General features: G+C 39.7%; 2 protein-coding genes across 2 annotated transcripts in view; one reads left to right on the plus strand and one right to left on the minus strand.

Annotated features, from left to right (window-relative positions):
* The window catches only part of LOC138642270 (uncharacterized), a 116805-nt gene extending 104391 nt beyond the window's left edge, over window positions 1-12414 (plus strand). The window contains exons 5-8 of the mRNA XM_069730337.1: window positions 10404-10607; window positions 10704-10850; window positions 10933-11049; window positions 11351-12414. Of these exons, the coding sequence (XP_069586438.1) occupies window positions 10404-10607; window positions 10704-10850; window positions 10933-11049; window positions 11351-12231 (1349 nt within the window). The 3' untranslated portion in view covers window positions 12232-12414. The remainder of the gene's footprint in view (window positions 1-10403; window positions 10608-10703; window positions 10851-10932; window positions 11050-11350) is intronic.
* LOC138642625 (cytidine monophosphate-N-acetylneuraminic acid hydroxylase-like) overlaps window positions 1-20636 on the minus strand; it is a 399876-nt gene extending 379240 nt beyond the window's left edge. Inside the window, exon 1 of the mRNA XM_069730894.1 lies at window positions 20542-20636. Within this exon, the coding sequence (XP_069586995.1) occupies window positions 20542-20552 (11 nt within the window). The 5' untranslated portion in view covers window positions 20553-20636. The remainder of the gene's footprint in view (window positions 1-20541) is intronic.
* Between the last annotated feature and the right edge of the window lie 374 nt (window positions 20637-21010).

Below are 21010 nucleotides of genomic sequence, written 5' to 3' on the forward strand. Positions count from 1 at the left end.
GCCTCTTGGGGTATGTCTCTTGGGAGACGCTTGGGGTATGTCTCTATCAGTTTTGTACATCGAGAGACTGAAATTCTTGCCCATTCTTCCTTGGAAAACAGCTCGAGCTCAATGAGGTTTTATGGAGATCGATTGTGAACAACAGTTTTCAGCTCTTTCCACAGATTCTCGATTAGATTGAGGTCTGGACTTTGACTTGGCCATTCTAACACCTGGATACGTTTATTTTTGAACCATTCCATTGTAGATTTTGCTTTATGTTTGGGATCATTGTCTTGTTGGAAGACAAATCTTCGTCCCAGTCTCAGGTCTTGGTCTTTTACAGACGTCAACAGTTTTTCTTCAAGAATGGTCCTGTATTTGGCTCCATCCATCTTCCCATCAATTTTAACCATCTTTCCTGTCCCTGATGAAGAAAAGCAGGCCCAAACCATGATGCTGCCACCACGTTGTTTGACAGTGGGGATGGCGTGTTCAGGGTGATGAGCTGTGTTGCCTTTACGCCAAACATATCGTTTGGCATTGTTGCCAAAAAGTTCAATTTTGGTTTCATCTGACCAGAGCACCTTCTTCCACATGTTTGGTGTGTCTCCCAGGTGCCTTGTTGCAAACTTTAAACAACACTTTTTATGGATATCTTTGAGAAATGGATTTCTTCTTGCCACTCTTCCATAAGGCCAGATTTGTGCAGCGTACGACTGTTGTCCTATGGACAGACTGTCCCACCTCAGCTGTAGATCTCTGCAGTTCATCCAGAATGATCATGGGCCTCTTGGCTGCATCTCTGATCAGTCTTCTCCTTGTTTGAGATGAAAGTTTAGAGGGATGGCCGGGTCTTGGTAGATTTGCAGTGGTATGATAATCCTTCCATTTCAATATGATCGCTTGCACAGTGCTCATTGGGATGTTTAAAGTTTTGGAAATTATTTTGTATCCAAATCCGGCTTTAAATTTCTCCACAACAGTATCAAGGACCTGCCTGTTGTTTTCCTAGGTCTTCATGATGCTCTCTGTGCTTCAAATAGAACCCTGAGACTATCGCAGACCAGGTGCATTTATACGGAAACTTGATTACACACAGGTGGATTATATTTATCATCATTAGGCATTTAGGACAACATTGGATCATTCAGAGATCTACAATGAACTTCTGGAGTGAGTTTGCTGCACTGAAAGTAAAGGGACCGAATAATATTGCACGCCCCAATTTAAAGTTTTTGAATTTCCACAAAAATTTAAAATAGCCAATAAATTTCGTTCAACTTCACAATTGTGTTCCACTTGTTATTGATTCTTCACCAAAAATTTACATTTGATATCTTTATGTTTGAAGCATGATATGTGGGTAAAAGTTGAAAAGTTCCAGGGGGCTGAATACTTTCGCAAGGCACTGTATGTGTGTAGAAATTCACCATAGCGAGTAACATGAGGTTGCCCCTATTATCTTAAAATATTGACCAATGAAATATTGAGTGTATTGACAGAATATATACTCGTATATTGGAAAGAGAAATTGTATGTATATTAAAAATGGATATAGGAATAAAAACGAAGATATTGCTCTATATATCTGGAATGTATAATAAAATTGTATTATAAAATTGTAATGGGGAAGATGACTTCCTAAGGACCCAGAACAGTGAGGGCAGAGTAGAGTGTTAAGTGTTAAAAGAAACCAGAATGATAAAATGTGATAAAACATCACTCTGTCATTCTGTCACTCTGTCATCAGGTGACACCATTCACATAAGAAGTCTCATGTCCTGTAATTCCTGCTTTGTGATATACGTCATTATCTGCAGCAGTCAAAAATGATATGTGGGAGCACCACCCAACCCCTCCATAAACATTTAAAGTCAGAAGGATATAATATTCAAAAAGGATTTCTTAAACATGGTCTGTCAAGACATTGTACCATAGTACATAGAAAGGATTTCAAACAAATAAGGATTTTCCCCATTGAGGAAATCCCAATAAATATGCACAATCATATAGAACAATTAACCCCTTTACCCCCAAAAGTGGTTTGCATGTTAATGACAAGGCCAATTTTTACAATTCTGATCACTGTCCCTTTATGAGGTTATAACTCTAAACAGCAAGAGCACAAGAAGAGGATTCAGAGATCCTCCAAAAATTAGAAAAAACAGCAAAACGAGGCAGACATGCTTACCTGCCTAGGCCTCTAAACAAATGCACTATCAGGATGCAGTGGACCCATGTGGTTAAGATGGAGACTACACATGTGCAGCATAACCGATGAGGCAGCCACTCTCAACCTACCAAACTAATGGAGGGGGTGGCTGCTTGGCACATTGCTGCACATAAAAGACTTGCATGTGGCGCTGTTCACACAATGGAGATGCACAGCATCCAGGCAGGCCTAGTAGTGACACCCTTCTATTAGATCAGGCGGGCCTGCCCAGCGCTATCCAAATGCACCCCATATGAACAGACACCACAGTTTACAAGACAAAAAAGGGCCCAACTGCACCCCGAAAAAAAATGCAAAAAACACAAAAAAAATATATAAAATTTTTTTGTGAGGTATTAGTTTATACTTTGGCCAAAATACGCAAGCTCATAACCCGCGTCAAGGGTCCCCACGCTTACGAGTCCTAATTCTAAACAGCAAGAGCACAAGAAGAGGATTCAGAGATCCTCCAAAAATTAGCTTGCGTATTTTGGCCAAAGTATAAACTAATACCTCACAAAAAAATTTTTATATATTTTTTTGTGTTTTTTGCATTTTTTTTCGGGGTGCAGTTGGGCCCTTTTTTGTCTTGTAAACTGTGGTGTCTGTTCATATGGGGTGCATTTGGATAGCGCTGGGCAGGCCCGCCTGATCTAATAGAAGGGTGTCACTACTAGGCCTGCCTGGATGCTGTGCATCTCCATTGTGTGAACAGCGCCACATGCAAGTCTTTTATGTGCAGCAATGTGCCAAGCAGCCACCCCCTCCATTAGTTTGGTAGGTTGAGAGTGGCTGCCTCATCGGTTATGCTGCACATGTGTAGTCTCCATCTTAACCACATGGGTCCACTGCATCCTGATAGTGCATTTGTTTAGAGGCCTAGGCAGGTAAGCATGTCTGCCTCGTTTCGAGGTTATAACTCTGGAACGCTTCAACAGATCCCAGTGATTCTGGTAAAATTTCTTTGATATGACTTGTGTTTATTTGTGAAAAAAATGGAAATTTGGCGAAAATTTTGCTATTTTTCAACTTTGAATTTTCATGCCCTTAAATCACAGAGATATGCCATGCAAAATACTTAATAAGTAACATTTCCCACATGTCTACTTTAGATCAGCAAAACTTTGGAACCAAATTTTTTTTTGTTAGGAATTTATAAGGGTTAAAATTGACCAGCGATTTCTCATTTTTACAACACCATTTTTTTTAGGGACCACATCACATTTGAAGTCACTTTGAGGAGTCTATATGATAAAAAAAATACCCATAAGTGACACCATTCTAAAAACAGCACCCCTCAAGGTGCTCAAAACTACATTTAAGATGTTTTTGAACCCTTCAGGTACTTTACAGAAATTTTTGGAATTTTTTTTCAAAAACTGAACATTTACATTTTTTTCACATAAAAATTTACTTCAGATCTAATTTGTTTTATTTTATCAAGGGTAATAGGAGAAATTGGACCCCTAAAATTGTTGTACAATTTTTCCTCAGTACGTTGTTACTCCATATGTGGGGGTAAACCATTATTTGGAAGCATGGCAGAGCTTGGAAGGGAAAGAGCACTGTTTGGAATGCAGACTTTGATGGAATGGTATACGGTTGTCACGTTGCGTTTGATGAGCCCCTAATCTACCTAAACAGTAGAAACCCCCCACAAGTAACCCCATATTGGAAACTAGACCCTCCATGGAGCTTATCTAGATGTGTCGTGAGAACTTTGAACCCCCAAGTGCTTCACTCAAGTTTATAACACATAGCAGTGAAAATAAAAAATCATTTTTTTTCCACAAGAATGATTTTTTAGCTACTAATATTGTAATTTTACAAGGGTGACAAGAGAAATTGGACCCCAAATGTTGTTGTGCAATTTGTCCTGAGTACGCCGATACCCCATAAGTAGTGTATAATAGCCAGGTTTCGTCAAACTCAATCTGACAGGTGCCCCGCCCCTATCAAAGTGTATCAAAATGTGTAACCCCTCCCCTCCTCCTGTCAGCCAGATGTCCTTGAGGCTGTCTGATTTCCCCTTTTGATATCGTTTGATATACTTTAATTTGTTGTAGTTTTGATATTATTCCTCGTATTTTGTTTTTATACGTAGTCCGAGTTTGATTCTGTAAGCTGTGTTTTGAGAACTTATATAACACATGTTTATAATTATAGCCTAGTCGTGTATTTATTTTACACGTGGTTTATAACACCTTTCTCATTTGTTTTATAATAGATTTTATACGTAGCCCCGAGTTTGATTCTGTAAGCTTTTGTTTTATTCACAGTGTATTCATATAGTGGAGAACTTAAAGCTGTTTATATGTGTCTCTACTGAACACTATGGTGAACATTAACTAAATGTTTATTTTCACAAACAGAGAATCTGCTGTGGGTATTTGCAGTGTATTCATATAGTGGAGAACTTAAAGCTGTCTATTTGTTTTTGTAAATGGTGAACACTAACTAAATGGTGAACATTACCTAAATGTTTAGGTTAACTGCGGTTCAGAGGTTTATAACACCTAGGTCAATTGTTGTTGTATTTGCGTACCCAATAAATGTTTATTTTCACAAGCAGAAGAGGCAGCTTTTCTGTTTGTACATGTATTGTACCTGAAGGTTATTGCGGGTCATGTGCCCAGGCATTTGGTTTTTTATAACGCCGAATGTTTGATATTTGCTTTCTCTTTTTTTGTGTCCTGAAGATGGCATCTGAGAAGTTATTTAGCTGTTATCTGTGGGGCATTGTAAGCTGTGTTTATTCACAGTGTAGCAGATTTTCTCCTTGTGGCTGCCTTATATACACAAACAGAAGAGTTACTGGACAACTTATTTCTGATATATATATATATATATATATATATATATAATATGCACCAATGTTACAACACAAGCTATAATATGACCCAATGTTACAACACAAGTAAGAAGCGGCGTGTTTTATACGAATAAAAACCAAAGACACGATATTGTAAAAAATTAAAAAAAAGATTTATTTCTCACAATAAAACAACAGCTCAAATTTTAAGTTAGCTAACAGCATGATGCTGGCAAATGCATCTTTGCGGTATCTGATAACGACACGATGAACAAAGGACTGCGCCTGAAAATCTTGATGTCACAAAATCTGATACGGCTCGATCATTATTCTGCATGTCAGACGTAAAATTTTGTAAAATCTTCTTAAATGGAAAGCCTCGCGCTAAATGGTATAATACATATATGCAATAATGACCGCATACACGGCTATACAAATCTTGAATTTGTGCGCTCTGATAACAATAAGAATAACAATTCTTGTTCAGGAATGTCACAAAAGCGCGTGGAAAGATAATATTATCCGCACGGAAGCCGTAACTGTCAAAAAATATGCCCGTCTTATCGTCGCAGAGTACGATTAATATCCAGTGGCGACCAGCTTGATTCGCCGGGTCTGTATTCACAATATACGCCGCGGGTCTCTGAGTCACTCTTTCTGCCGGAAGCAAATCACACGGAAACACACCGGCGAATATGCGGTCTGTATAATTATCGGACCGCGCTACAACTGTAAGCTGCAGACTGTCCATCGTTGCTTAATTAAAATCGTACAAGATCTCTCGCCTGTTATTAATTTCCAGAATGGTGTGGTTGACTGCAAAGACAATCATATTTATCATGTGGGGTGTCGCTATCGCAAAGCGGACTTCAGCACGCAGATTACCTGTTTTAATGAGCGAGAAATGGCCGCCAGGCTCTTGATCAGGCGATAAATCAAAAGCAAATAGCGTGAAGCCAGCCATAAATTCTTCACGATCTATCGCCATGGCACAATCAGCCTTTTGCTTGCCCGATATATGGGCAAGTGCCATATATTCTCTGATAGCTAAATCAGCATTAAAATTAGGATTATAAGGCCTCGCGGGTATCTGCTGACCATCCAGATATAATGCCGCGTGGCTGACGTGGTAGTGGTGAAAGTCCAGTGGGTTTTTTGTATAAGAACCGCTGAAGCCCTCATTATCTACAAACCCCAATATAACAGTTTTTGGTATCTGTCCTAGGAAGAGGTTCTCGTGGTTCGTGATCCGTGTCCCTGCGGCGATGCTGTACACTTTCAGGCATGTTCGGTCAACAGCGTACTTGGCTGTAGCGGCTAGGAGGGCCTGGCTGTGGCCGATTCGGACAGCCGGTGATACCTGCACTCTTTTCACATAGAGAGCCGCCTGCGAGATTTGTACCTTCAGCGGCTCGGCTTCTGCGGACATGAGGCAGAAAGTATCCTTATTTCTTGACAGCTTAACCTTAAGGTCAAGGCCGTTCAATATTAACTTTGGCTGGTTAAATATATCCCCAAAAATGGGTCCCAAAAGGTCGATGGGTTTTGAGTGAGAGGCGGCACTGGCTCTTTTGATAAATCCCGCATTTGCACCATCCAGGCGCCTGTCATTATGATGCCCCGCAGTGTCTTTATAGAACAAACCGGCTGTAAATTGCGATGCCAGCGTCTGTGAACTGTAATTTAAAAGGGTCTCTATGTACGCTCTATAGCTGTAGAGATTGTCCGATTGTGAGATAAGTCGGTCTCCCAGAGTAATATCGACCTGGTTAAAAAGAGTGGCTAGAGGGTAGTTTATGAGCGCCACACGCACACCATCGGCGATGGCCGTATTATCCTGCTTCACGATGCGACAGCTTATGTACAGCAGCGTGTTGTTCAGATCATAATAATAATCACCGCTACCAGATATGTAAAACTCCAACGGTCCATTGTCTGACAGAGCAGCAACCGGCTGTACTTCTACAAATAGAGATTTCTCGATACTTGTTTGAGTCGGTGGTACGGCAAAAATATCCAGTTCAGATTTTGCGCACTCTACAGAAGCGTCATGCAGGAAAGCCATGGTAACTGATTAGAAGATGTCGTCCGCAGAGCGTCTTACTCGTTTCTGATGGGGCCGTCTCTTGGATGTAGTTTTATTCATGAGCATCGGCGGTAAAGGAGGGCAAACGCGCCGCTTTCTTTTTTGGGCTTTTTTAGCGACATAGATTATCCCAGATCCGTCTTGCTGTGTTGGCGTATTTATCCTTTTCATAAGGGCCGTCGATGCTGATGTCACGGCATCTGCAGCGATGTTCCGGGCAGCCGTCCGAACGTGTGGTTTTACTAATTCTAAGCCTTTTCTGAAAAGCGGCACGGCGCGACGAAATAAGCCTTTAAATAGTCCTGCCAGTCCAGAGCCATACATGTACTCGCTCCCGCGGAACCCCTCTAGTCCGTGCCCCGACTGGGCAGTATAGTAGCGGGCATAAACAGCAGGATCTCCATACACCCTTTGAGACAGCATTTTATCGTGTCAATGCTGGCGAGGTCTAAAATGTAATCGCACTATACACTTGCCGTATCTGAATTTAACCGGCGTGCCCTGGTCCGACATGACTGTAATGTTTATGGAGTCAAAGTGTTGCTTGCACAGCGGTATGTAATCGGGCCGTGAGTAGCGCACCGTGACAATATCATTATCATCGCCGCTAACTTCTACGGTTCGTAGCAGTTGAACGTAACTGTCGCCTACAAGTTGATGTTGAATTATATCAGTGTATACAAAAAGCGAATAAAAACCAGCTTTTGAATCGGGGTAAAAGCGGCGATTCCACGGCATTAAAGCAACGGGGGAGTCATCGACGGTCTGCAGTCCGAAAATTAATTTTAACTTAGTACCCAGAGCAAACTGTATAGGGGCTGGGTCGGTCAGGATCACCTCGCGGCGTAGCTCATCATACCGTATTCTGTAGGCAGGCGTAGATAAATACAGCGCTTCTATTCGGGCATTGACCGCGCCAACTAGCTTAGGAATGGACGAGTAAAATCCTGATTTTATGTGATACTGTACTAAAGGTTCGCCGTGTTTAGCCGCGTAGAAGCTCCCTTCAAAAGCATCAAACGTGTTCCACGTATGGGGGTACTGTATTTCCGTTAACGCCACCTCATAATCTGCCGAAAGATGAACGGCCCGCGCTAACTTGGTATTGTACTCCGATATTGTGTTTTCGGGGTAGATTTTAATTGACGAATTACTGGGGAGTGTCACAAAAAACGAGCCCGCTTCCATGGTTATATATCTGTCAACTCCGAGGCCGGGATCCAACTATTGAATTTTTCGGGGTAGCCCAGCCATTTGACAAAGCAGTGACTCACACCCCTGACACGTTTTTTTCTCAAAATTTTTTCTACTCTGTAGACACGATCCTCATCCATAGGTATTTTTTGCAGCTCTTCCTTATAAAATGACCCCTCTACAGGCTCCCCGGCTAAATCACTGATTTTATAAAGGGGTTTATGAAATTTATTGGAGACGCCGGTGATTAAAAAAATCTCATCGCTGTACGTCTTCTCATAGCCCTTACAGAAGGTCGATTTATAGCGCGATATTCTCACATGAGAGCCAACCGTTAAAGACGGTTTAATCGGTTTATTAGTAATAGTAGAACTGTAAATATTGCGCCAGATTTGCATCACGTTTCTCTCTGACACAGACGCGGGACTACAGCGGATCGTTGAGTGGTACGTATGGTTGTAGCTATGCAGTAAATCCGGTAAAATATCAATATACCTAAAGGTATTATGATGCGTAAGATAGCGCCACATACGGGTTTTTAATGTGCGATTAAAACGCTCGACCATAGCGGCTTTTACATCATTGTTTGTAAAAAAGTGATGAATATTGTGCGTATTACATAGTTGCTTGAGTGATGAATTTATAAATTCTTTGCCGCGATCCGTCTGCAGTTTCTTCGGTATGCGCTTATCATTTTGAAATATTAATTCGAACGATCTGGCGACACTAGCGCCTGTCTTGTTTGTCAAGGCCACGCACCATGCGTATCTCGATAGAACATCAATCACCGTCAGGATGTATTTGACATTATCATTTTCCCTTGAATAGTCAATTAAACTTACGAGATCCGCCTGCCACTGCGCATCAATGGCCGAGACGTAAATTTTATTTGTCAAAAAGCGTTTTCTAGCAGGCTTGTGTAGCGTGTAGGTGTCTTGCTTATTCAACCAAGCAATAACATCAGATTTCTTTATTCCGCGCGCTCTTGCAGATCTAAATAATTTGTCAATACCCGAGAATGATCCGGGTGCCTGGCTTGAAAAATATTGTTTTTCTAATATGGCATCATACGATTTAGACGTCATGATTGATTAAAATGATTGTGGCTCGTTAATCAACAGCCTGCTTCTTTCAGAAATTCAGCTGTATAAAAATTCCTGTTTTAATCCGGCTATATCATGCGTGAGTTAATGCATGCATTAATTGCCTGTATGGTTGTGCTCAGGGTGTTAACAGAAGGCGTGTGATGGGCGTAACTGGGTGTGTTTCTGGGTGTTAACAGGTGAGCTGTTTTCTGACACTCAGGATAAATACAACTGGCTGCAGCACTTACTACAGCAGACATCCATCAGAAGCCAGACTAGACTAAAAGCCGTGCTATTCTAAATGTAAGTATATAAGACAGTTGTCTTATTATTCGCAAATGCTTAATTATATTTAACTATGTATCTCTAAAACCATAATTAAGGATGTTATTTGTTTAATAAGTTAGTGTTATACTGAAGGCTAGATGCATATTTAGTAGCGCTGTATAATATAGTTTTAGTGCATAAACATAATTGTGAACCGTAATTAATATAGAAAGACTTAGCCGCGGACAACTATTATAACATAATTTATGTAATACAGTAGTTAATAACTGTTAATACGCCCTAACTAGCGCATACAGCGCTTACTTACTACCTGTGTTTTGTTTAACATAGACATATTTATAGTCATATTTATACAGTAGCGGTATATTTAGTGGCACTGTGTAATATAGTTTTACCGCAAAAAAACATATTTGTGGCGCATAATTAATATAGAAAGACTTAGCCGTATTACCCATGATTTGCTTAGTATAAGCAAATTTATACACGGGCCGCAGTTTTATTTGTTGTGTATATAAATGAGCTTGACGAGTGGTGGCGTGTGGTTAATATAGATTGCGCAAAAAATTTACACAGATAATTTATTTTAGATGGAATCCCAAAATTTTTCGGCTTTTTCCAGTCAAGTTGCGGATTCGGTACTCGGTATGTTTCAAGATTTATATACATGTATCTGTTAGTGGCCCATTCTAAGTAAGGATTGTTTATTTTATATTATCTTATATTGTTTATTCTTTTTTGTTTAAGCTGAATTAATCAGGGCCCTCCCCGATAATCTAGATGAATTTACCAGGAACACCCCCGATGCTGTAGATGAATTTACCAGGAACACCCCCGATGCTGTAGATGAATTTATCAGCAACTACAGCGATGATTTTTTAAACGGCTTCAGCGTGCCTACTCTGGAGTGTGGCGCTGCTGTGGGGGCTTTGACTCAGGACATCATAGGTGGTGCGTTGTGTGACTGCTGTGTATGTGTGTGTGTGTGTGTATATAGCTTTTAAGTATTTAGACGTGTAAATATATATATATATTAATTCTTTACAGATGTCGACATGTTTCCAGAACCAACCACCTCGGAACACAACCAGCTACCTGTTGAGGAACTGATGTACCAGACCCCCACGCCGAGAAACAGTCCTGTTTCTAGAGCACCTAAAAAACAGCTCGGACCGGGGTGCCGGAAAGGAAAAGGTAATCGTATGAAAAGTTTTTTGCACAACCGCTCTGAGAAAATCCACCACGCCTCTACTAAGGCCTATATCTTTATTTATAGCTTGTAAACTGAAGCCTAGAAGAATTTTCACAAAAGAGAATATACCGGAGCTAATGGAGAGCCTCGCAGAAGCTACAGAAGACGCCACGGCAATCATTCACCACACATCGCTATCCCGTAAGTGTATATTTTGGTATACATGCACAGTCTCTGTACAATCAATGATACACGTGCTTCACCATTGAGATCCAGGGCACACACATATCTGACACATGTATAATCTTTCCTGCAGCTAAGCGCAGCGGCCTGCGACGGTCTCACACATATCTGACACATGTATAATCTTTCATGCAGCTAAGCGCAGCGACCTGCGACGGTCTCGCACATATCTGACACACGTATAATCTTTCCTGCAGCTAAGCGCAGCGGCCTGCGACGGTCTCGCACATATCTGACACATGTATAATCTTTCCTACAGCTAAGCGCAAAGTCATGAGAAAAACACCTCCAGCACCTCTACAGCCGCTACAGATCACCGAGAATGGAGCAGCACCAGCGTGGCCGGCGATACAGACGGCTAATGGAGCTGTTAGAGCATATCCGCTATCACCGATCTGCGTGGTGCAGGACGCAGGAAACACTGTACCGTCGGACCATCGTGAAATACCCCATTCAAGCACCGGACAGCCATCGACAATCCGTGTGAATGACCCCGCGCTACTATATCCAGAAGTGGTCGAGGCACCCCGAAAACATAAGCGAAAAACAAAACATGTTACAGAGCCACCAACCGCATACTGCGCCGTGGGTGCAACAGCCACGATGACTCGTGAAGAGTATGATCGCGAGATTGATCAGCTCGCTGATGGTAAGCAACCATCCGTAGAACCGCTCATTATACGTATGTCCCACACTATGCATCCGAAAGCGACATGTCTAACTGTACCTACTAATGCCTCTGGGGTCGGACCCTCAGGAGCCTCTAATTTGGGTGACATATCTCATGTCTGTGTATCTAACTCTGTTAATGTTAAGAAACGGTCAAAGAGGTCGCGACCGGCTGATGCTAAGGTGTGTAAAGAGCTTAAGGTGTGTAAAAAGCCAAGGATTCATGCGCCAGCTACAGATCTGCCGCATGAATCCCGCAGCTGGGGCCCCGTTGAAATGCTTGTGTTTCAGGAACACTTCGTCCGCTACTTACGCTACAAACGCTGGGTCCCCAAAATAATGTTTTTTTGCGATACTTTTGAAAAATTATTATCAACACAAAGCCCAACACAGGCTAATAAGTCCGAACTATACGCACTTCGGAGCCTGCTGCTGGATGGCGAGATAACAACTACAGCGACCCCATTATGACTAGATATGGTCGGCTACGGCCTGCATAAACCACCTAAACTAACACTAGCCAGGTATAATAGGGCTAGAGTTATAAAGAGGGCTCTAAAATTGTTGGTCAGCGCTAGACGGGCGCTATGCTCTAGGAGGCGTCGTGGTGACATGTGTCCTGCAGTGCCTCTACAGACACCACAGACGTCGTCACAAGAGTCAGAACAGCACTCACATAGCCCAGGCAGCTCTGCAGATGCCGCACATGCATCTACACAAAATTCACAAGCCTCAGACGCTGACGCTGCTGGTAATGTGCGGAGCCCCGATCATACAGTATTTTTGCAACACATCCATCATCATGAAAGAGCCCTCCGCAATTTCAACGGTCATATACATACAGATCATTTTAGATTTGTAAATTTAGAGCGTGTACGATCATTTGAAGAGGGCTTGAATATTGTTCATGAGGGCATTCAGGCATTACTGGATAGAATCATCAGGGACATTGAACCTGGCGACTTTGTACAGTTAAGGTTTGATGCCGGCGATACTTTAGACCCTATTTTCACTACATAACAAACCCGTGAAGATTTTAATTCTGAATCTTTTTTAAATGCTGTTGCCAGCGCACTTCAACCTGGTCAGCAGCAATTGCCAAATACCGACTCTGATAAAAATCATGAGATCGCTGAAATTGTCGGACATATAAACCAAAGATATAAAAAGAATGCTGAATTTTTACTAAACAGGCTGCTGCAGAATAAAAATGTCACAGCATGGAATAATAATGCTGAATTTATTTTCAAAGGATCCGTAATACCCGGGTCTAACTTACTGGATTTGGTACGTAGTACAACGCAGAGCCATGCCCTGAACAGTAGAAATTTACCGCCGGGCTGGGATTCATTTATGCAGGCTATGGCAGAGCTAAATGTGCCGTCTACAGTTGTGGGTAACCCCGCTACTAGGAAGCTTTTAGATGAATTAAAAATTACCAACAGTGAGACACGCTCTGTATCTACACCGCTGAAGTTAGCTCCGTCGCCCCGTACAATTCAATCTTTACATTCCCCGTCATTAGGTACCACACGCGGAACTCTGCTACCTAAAAAAAGGTCTCTACCGATGCTACAAACCATGTGGCTCACGATGTAAAGAATGTACTGGATAAATGCTGTACTCGCCTTGTAACACTATATTAATTATTTTGTAAGAAGTGTAATTGTTCATTGTATTATTTAATGTTTTTTACTTTTTATATTCTGTAAGAATTTTTATAGTATTGAAATGTCTTTGAGATGCTGTTTTATTGTGAGAAATAAATTTTTTTACATTTTTACAATATCGTGTCTTTGGTTTTTATTCGTATAAAACACACCGCTTCTTACTTGTGTTGTAACATTGGGTCATATTATAGCTTGTGTTGTAACATTGGTGCATATTATATATATATATATATATATATATCAGAAATAAGTTGTCCAGTAACTCTTCTGTTTGTGTATATAAGGCAGCCACAAGGAGAAAATCTGCTACACTGTGAATAAACACAGCTTACAATTTACTGTTAATGATCCGTCGAAACACATAAGTTTTCTAAGGAAGCGAATACAAAAACAAATAGACAGCTACAGGACACAATAACTTTTCTTTAAACCTCTGAACCGCAGATAAGCCTACATAACCTTCAGGTACAATACATGTACAAACAGAAAAGCTGCCTCTTCTGCTTGTGAAAATAAACATTTATTGGGTACGCAAATACAACAACAATTGACCTAGGTGTTATAAACCTCTGAACCGCAGTTAACCTAAACATTTAGGTAATGTTCACCATTTAGTTAGTGTTCACCATTTACAAAAACAAATAGACAGCTTTAAGTTCTCCACTATATGAATACACTGCAAATACCCACAGCAGATTCTCTGTTTGTGAAAATAAACATTTAGTTAATGTTCACCATAGTGTTCAGCAGAGACACATATAAACAGCTTTAAGTTCTCCACTATATGAATACACTGTGAATAAAACAAAAGCTTACAGAATCAAACTCGGGGCTACGTATAAAATCTATTATAAAACAAATGAGAAAGGTGTTATAAACCACGTGTAAAATAAATACACGACTAGGCTATAATTATAAACATGTGTTATATAAGTTCTCAAAACACAGCTTACAGAATCAAACTCGGACTACGTATAAAAACAAAATACGAGGAATAATATCAAAACTACAACAAATTAAAGTATATCAAACGATATCAAAAGGGGAAATCAGACAGCCTCAAGGACATCTGGCTGACAGGAGGAGGGGTTACACATTTTGATACACTTTGATAGGGGCGGGGCACCTGTCAGATTGAGTTTGATGAAACCTGGCTATTATACACTACTCCCATATGTGGGAGTAAACCACTGTTTGGGCACACGTCGGGGCTCGGAAAGGAAGTAGTAACGTTTTGGAATGCAGGCTTTGATGGAATGGTCACCGGGCATCATGTTGCATTTGCAGAGCCACTGATTTGCCTAAACAGTAGTAACCCCACACAAGTGACCTCATTTTGGAAACTAGACATCCAAGGAACTTATGTAGATGTGTTGTGAGAACTTTGAACACCCAAGTATTTCACTAAAGTTTGTAACACAGAGCAGTGAAAATGAAAAATCATTTTTTTCCCCACAAAAATGATTTTTTAGCCCCTAAATTTTTATTTTCACAAGGGTAACAGGAGAAATTGGACAGCAAAAGTTGTTGTCCAACTTGTCCTGACATACGCTGATACCCCATATGCGGGGGTAAACCACTGGGTGCACGGCAGAGCTCAGAAGGGAGGGAGCATGGTTTTACTTTTTCAATGCAGAATTGGCAGGAATTGAGATCAGACGCCATGTCACGATTGGAGAGCCCCTGATGTGCCTAAACAGTGGAAACCCCCAATTCTAACTCCAACCTTAACCCCAACACACCCCTAACCCTAATCTCAACCCTAACCATAACCCTAACCACACCCCTAACCTGAACACACCCCTAACCCTAATCCCAACCCTAACCACACCCCTAACCCCAACACATTCCTAACTCCAACACACCCCTAACCCTAATCCCAACCCTAACCATAACCCTAACCACACCCCTAACCCTGACGCATTCCTTACCCTAATCCCAATCCAAACCCTAACCCCAACTCTAGCACCAACCCTAACCCTAACTTTAGCCCCAACCCTAACCCTAACTTTAGCAATAACCCTAACCCTAACCCTAATGGCAAAATGGAAATAAATATTTTTTTTATTTTATTATTTTTCCCTAACTAAGGGGGTGATAAAGGGGGGTTTGATTTACTATTTATAGCAGATTTTTATAGCGGGTTTTATGTTTGGCAGCTGTCACACACTAAAAGACGCTTTTTATTGAAAAAAAATAGTTTTTGCTTAACCACATTTAGAGAGCTATAATTTTTCCATATTTTGGCCCACAGAGTCATGTGAGGTCTTGTTTTTTGCAGGACGAGTTGACGTTTTTATTGATATCTTTTTCGGGTCCATTACTTTTTTTATCGTTTTTTATTCCAATTTTTGTGAGGCAGAATGAACAAAAAACAGCAATTCATGAATTTCTATTGGGGGAGGGCGTTTATACCGTTCCGCGTGTGGTAAAATTGATAAAGCATTTTTATTCTTCAGGTCAGGACGATGACAGCGATACCTCATTTATATAATTTTTTAATGTTTTGGCGCTTTTATACAATAAAAACTATTTTATATTAAAAAATAATTATTTTTGCATTGCTTAATTCTGAGAGCTATAACTTTTTTATTTTTCCGATGATGGAGCAATATGGTGGCTTGTTTTTTGCAGGACAAGATGACATTTTCAGCGGTACCATGTTTATTATATTTATCTTTTTCATCGTGTGTTATTCCACTTTTTGTTTGGCGGTATTATGATGAAGCATTGATTTTTTGCCTTGTTTTTTTTTTTTAATGGCGTTCACTAAAGGGGTTAACTAGTGGGACAGTTTTATAGTTCGGGTCGTTACAGATGCGGTGATACTAAATGTGTGTATTTTATTGTTTAGATTTTTTTAATTCAAATTTTTATTTATTGATGGAATATAGATTTTTTTATTATTACTTTTTATTATTTTGTAAAAAATATTTTCACAATTATTAAAAAAAAATGTTAAATTCATTCTAACATTTACACTGTGACCCACTATGGGACACTCATTTTGTGCATGCTGATCGCTTATATGGCATGCAGATCTGTGCACACTGACCTCAGAAACTTCCTGACATGCACTGCGCATGACAAGAAGTCTCTCAGCTCTGGTAACCCACATGTTATCATGATGACATCGGGTTACCATGGGAGCAATCGGGATCCCGCGTCATGCCGGGACTCCGATCCAAATGCTGTCAGCCCCTCTGCTGGCTCCAGAATGCTACAATCATGTTTGATCGCAGTGTTTCGGGGGTTAAAGTGCACTTAGTGCTGGGTGTCAGCTGTGAGAATTAGCTGACACCTGGCAGCGATCAGCCGGGTCCCCCCTGGGAGCGCGGCTGATCGCATTGGACGTACTATTCCGTCCATGGGAATTAAGTCTCAGGTCATATGGACGGAATAGTACGTCCAATGCCAGAAAGGGGTTAAATTGGAAGATTTATTGGATCTATAAACTTGGCACACTCACTCCAAATGGGTTAAATGAAATCACAGACTCTTGTTTATAATTTCTCTCATTCTTGTTATTTTAGTAACCAGTTAGGCCTCATTTTTTTCCACACCAAATAGTGATAACTCTTTTTTTGCCCTCAATACAGGATATCTGCTTATGGTCACACTATAAATGTACTTGGAAAATAGATTCCTGATTTGGTCTGGAACCAGCCTTGTTTTTTCTACCGTGTTTTGAGTCCCGTCGATTCCACTAAACCGTATTTCCAATTTTTTTGTTTCCCTCCCGCACTTTTTTCCCCCCATTTTATCAACATACTGTAGATTGTAATTTGGCTATTCGGTAACCATGCTGCCCTGAGCATCACTATTATTCCTTTTGAGTTAACTACACTATATAGTGACATTTCACTCTTTTTCTGTATTCTAGCCTATAGCACACGGATCTTTATATGTTTCCAATTAAAAGTTTTTCCATATCCACACAAAAAGACTGTAGTCATCTTCACTTTACCTGGTCTGGATCCAGCCCTGGAGTCCATAGATATTTGTTTCCAGTCCTGTAGTTTTCACCCCTTCGCAATGTTCTCTATCCCCTGCAGGGCTTCAGACTGATCAGTTCAATATCCACCTACTCTCCTGGTAACCGCAAGCTACCTTTCACACACAGCTCCTCGGGTGTCTTTTAACACTTCACACTCCACTCTGCCCTCACTGTTCTGAGTCCTTAGGCAGTCACCTTCACCATTACAATTTTATTATACAATTGTTTTATACATTCCAGCTATATAGAGCATTATCTTCCTTATTATTCCTATGTCCATTTTTAATATATCATACATACAACTTCTCTTTCCAATATACATATTCTCACAATACACTCATTATTTCATAGGCCAATATTTTAAGATAATAGGAGCCACTTCATGTAACTCGCTATGGTGAATTTCTACACACATACAACCATCTGATCGTTGCTTTTATTCTCTCTTCAGTGACACTGCACTATCATAGTGGTTCCAAACACAGTTTCTGGTGCTATTAATCCGTCTATTATTTTTTTCTGCTCAAGTTCGGATCCCTCATGTCACACACACGCTTCAATGGGTCCAAGATCCATCATTTTTATTGTTTTTTAATTTCATGATATTCCTATACATTTTATTATATTAATTTTCTCTATGTTAGTGTGTTACAGTTTTGTCTGTGAAGCACTTTATATCAGATTTTGAATTATTATCACCCCCGTGACACTGCTGAACTTTGACACGGTCAGGTGCCCGGTTTGGCTTTTTTTTTTTTAAACAATACAGCATAAAAGGACAGCCATTTCTGTCGGTCACACTAGGTTTCTGTCCTGATGAAGAGGTCCTGCATGGCCTCGAAACGTGTTAACTCTGTAACCCTATTCAATAAATCATTCAATATATCCTGTTGGATATACTGCGGATTCATCATTGGCAGCCCATAAGTGGCACCTCAGTTACAATGTCTTCATCGAATTTGGTCCTTTCAAGACCGGTGTCTTCGCAGCAGCCGTGTGATAATTACCGTATATACTGTATGCAAGATACACGTTGCTTTGTAGCAATGGTACTAAGTGAGTCGATTCCCTTCCTTTTTTATCCTCATTTTTTATCGGTTAAAACCCTATTGCGCTCTCTTTTTCCAGTTTTCTTTACTCTCTATCAATTCATACGCACATCTTCATGACAAATAACTTTCTCCACACCTTGCACAAAGTCTTCGATATATATCGGCACCAGACTCATCCTCAGACCACAAAAAAACTATCACTGTATGTTGCTCTTCTGTCCTGTAAATTGCAAGTGGGGTAGTCAATGTTTCTTGCACAGCAGTCACGAATGAACTGATATAACATGTTGAAACCTGCACGGCAGTGATAGGGAAGACAGCAACTTTGTGCGGAAAGTACTGATAAGACAGTTCGTCCAACACAAGCTTTAATATTATCAGAGTATGAGTATTTCAGAGATGAGCAAAATTCTTGAATCTTTTGAAATTCAAAATGTCCAGCTTCTTTGAATTTTTGTAAAAAATTTGATTTGCAAATAATCAAAACTCAGCGAATCGCACTACTCAGAACCTACAATTGTCTGGAAAAGATATGTATAACTCTCTGAGGTCTCGCTGAACTGTATTCAACCACTTTCAAGCGTCAGTAATGTCCAAGTGACCTCAACATAAATAGCAATGGGTAAACAGTGGTAACCAACATCCTGTTTAACCCCTTAACAAGTGGCTATATACCTTTTTACAGAGGTAATTAAAGGTTCAAAAAAGGCTGTGCTAATGTGAAACTGATAAGTCTCATGTTCTTCAGTACAAGTATTACATTGCATAATATCAGCAATCAGAGTAAAAATATAAAATAGATAAAAAATATCTAAATACACAGATAAAAGCACGTAATTAGCAAACAAAAAATGTTTTCCAACAGAAAACGCAACTTTTATGTAAAAACAAAAATAAACAAAAAAGGTACACATAATTGGTATCGCAGTTTCTGAAGTAATCCATAGTATAAAACTGTCACAATTCATCCTGTATAGTGAACGCAATAAAAAATAAATAAAAAACACGGCAAAAAGAAAGCTTTTCATCATATTGACACATAAAAAGTGATCAAGATCAAGAAGTCATATGTTTAAAAAAAAAATTATATCACTGAAAATATCTTTTCATCCTACACAAAAGAAGCCCTCATACAGCTGTCAGCAAAAAAAAATATAAAAAGTTACATTTCTCAGAATATGGAAATGCAGAAACAAATTATACTTTGTAAAATATAGTTTTTGGTGAGCAAAAGTAAAAAATCATAAAAAACTATTGCTGTAATTGTACTTACCCGAAGAATAATACCTGCTATCACTTCTAAATGAATGACGTAAAAAAAGATAAAATGAATAAAAGCAATTCTTCTTCTGCTATTTATTTGAAAATTCTGCTTCTTAAAAATCAATATTAGTCAGACTCAGTTCACATTTATTCCATTCTCTACGATAAGCACTTTCATCGGTGAACTATTCACTGTCATGGAGAAGATAGGCACACTTTGGGCTCTGTTATGGCATCTTTCATGTAGTATGATTATTATTATTATTTCATCCACCTCTGAACAACACATATCCTCTAAAAATGACTAAATTTCTACTCTTTACACTTATATTATTACACTGTTTTATATGTATTGATTTTACACTTATTACAGCTGTCCCCTTATGGTTTATAATTCACCTTTTATTGACTGCAGGAAATTTTCAGATGGAGTCACTTTTTAGAATTTTTTTGTACGACTGATAAAACATACTTTTTATGTCAAAATAGAGTAAAATACAGTAACTATATACAGTATTTAATCTGCTGAGCTCAAATAAATTATTCTGAAGATCAAGAAACAAGTATTAATGACATTATGGAAATAAAAATCTGCTTTTATCACTGCATAGGCTATAACAATAGGCAGATCTAATATATAATGATAATAATTACTAACTATGAATCTATACATAACGTTTCTTCTGATAATGTTTCTATAACCATTTACAAAATTATTACACTATAAAATAAATATAACTTTTTTAATTTTCTGTCAAAAATGGAATAATGTCAGTATATTTAGATTGTCTATACTTACCTTAGTTCCATAACCAGTTCAGAGGAGAGGAACAACACAAGAGATAAAATCAGTAACCAGGAAAGTATACAGGCATGAAATGAAAAATCTACATTCAGTTGTGCTCTTTAAATGAGGCAGGTAACTCCACCTTCCTCACACGACATTAACTGCTAACCTCAGTACTATGCAAGAAACAACTGATTGTGAAACTCATATCTTCAATATGACCTATATTGTTATTTTCAATCATAGTTGTGGATCCTCTGCTCGGGACATGCCCTCTATGAATCAAAACTGTGAAAAATGTCTGGAAAAACTGTTCTGAAAATGTCCCCTTTTTAACCTTTTCCCGACCTGTGACAGCGTATGCGTCATGAAAGTCGGTGCCAATCTGACCTGTGATGCATATGCTGTGTCACAGAAGGATAGCGTTACTGCGGGTCAATTGACCGGGGTTAATGAAAGGTCACCCGACCCGCAGGTGCAG

The sequence above is a fragment of the Ranitomeya imitator genome, chromosome 6 (assembly GCF_032444005.1).
Source record: "Ranitomeya imitator isolate aRanImi1 chromosome 6, aRanImi1.pri, whole genome shotgun sequence".
NCBI classification, from domain to species: domain Eukaryota; kingdom Metazoa; phylum Chordata; class Amphibia; order Anura; family Dendrobatidae; genus Ranitomeya; species Ranitomeya imitator.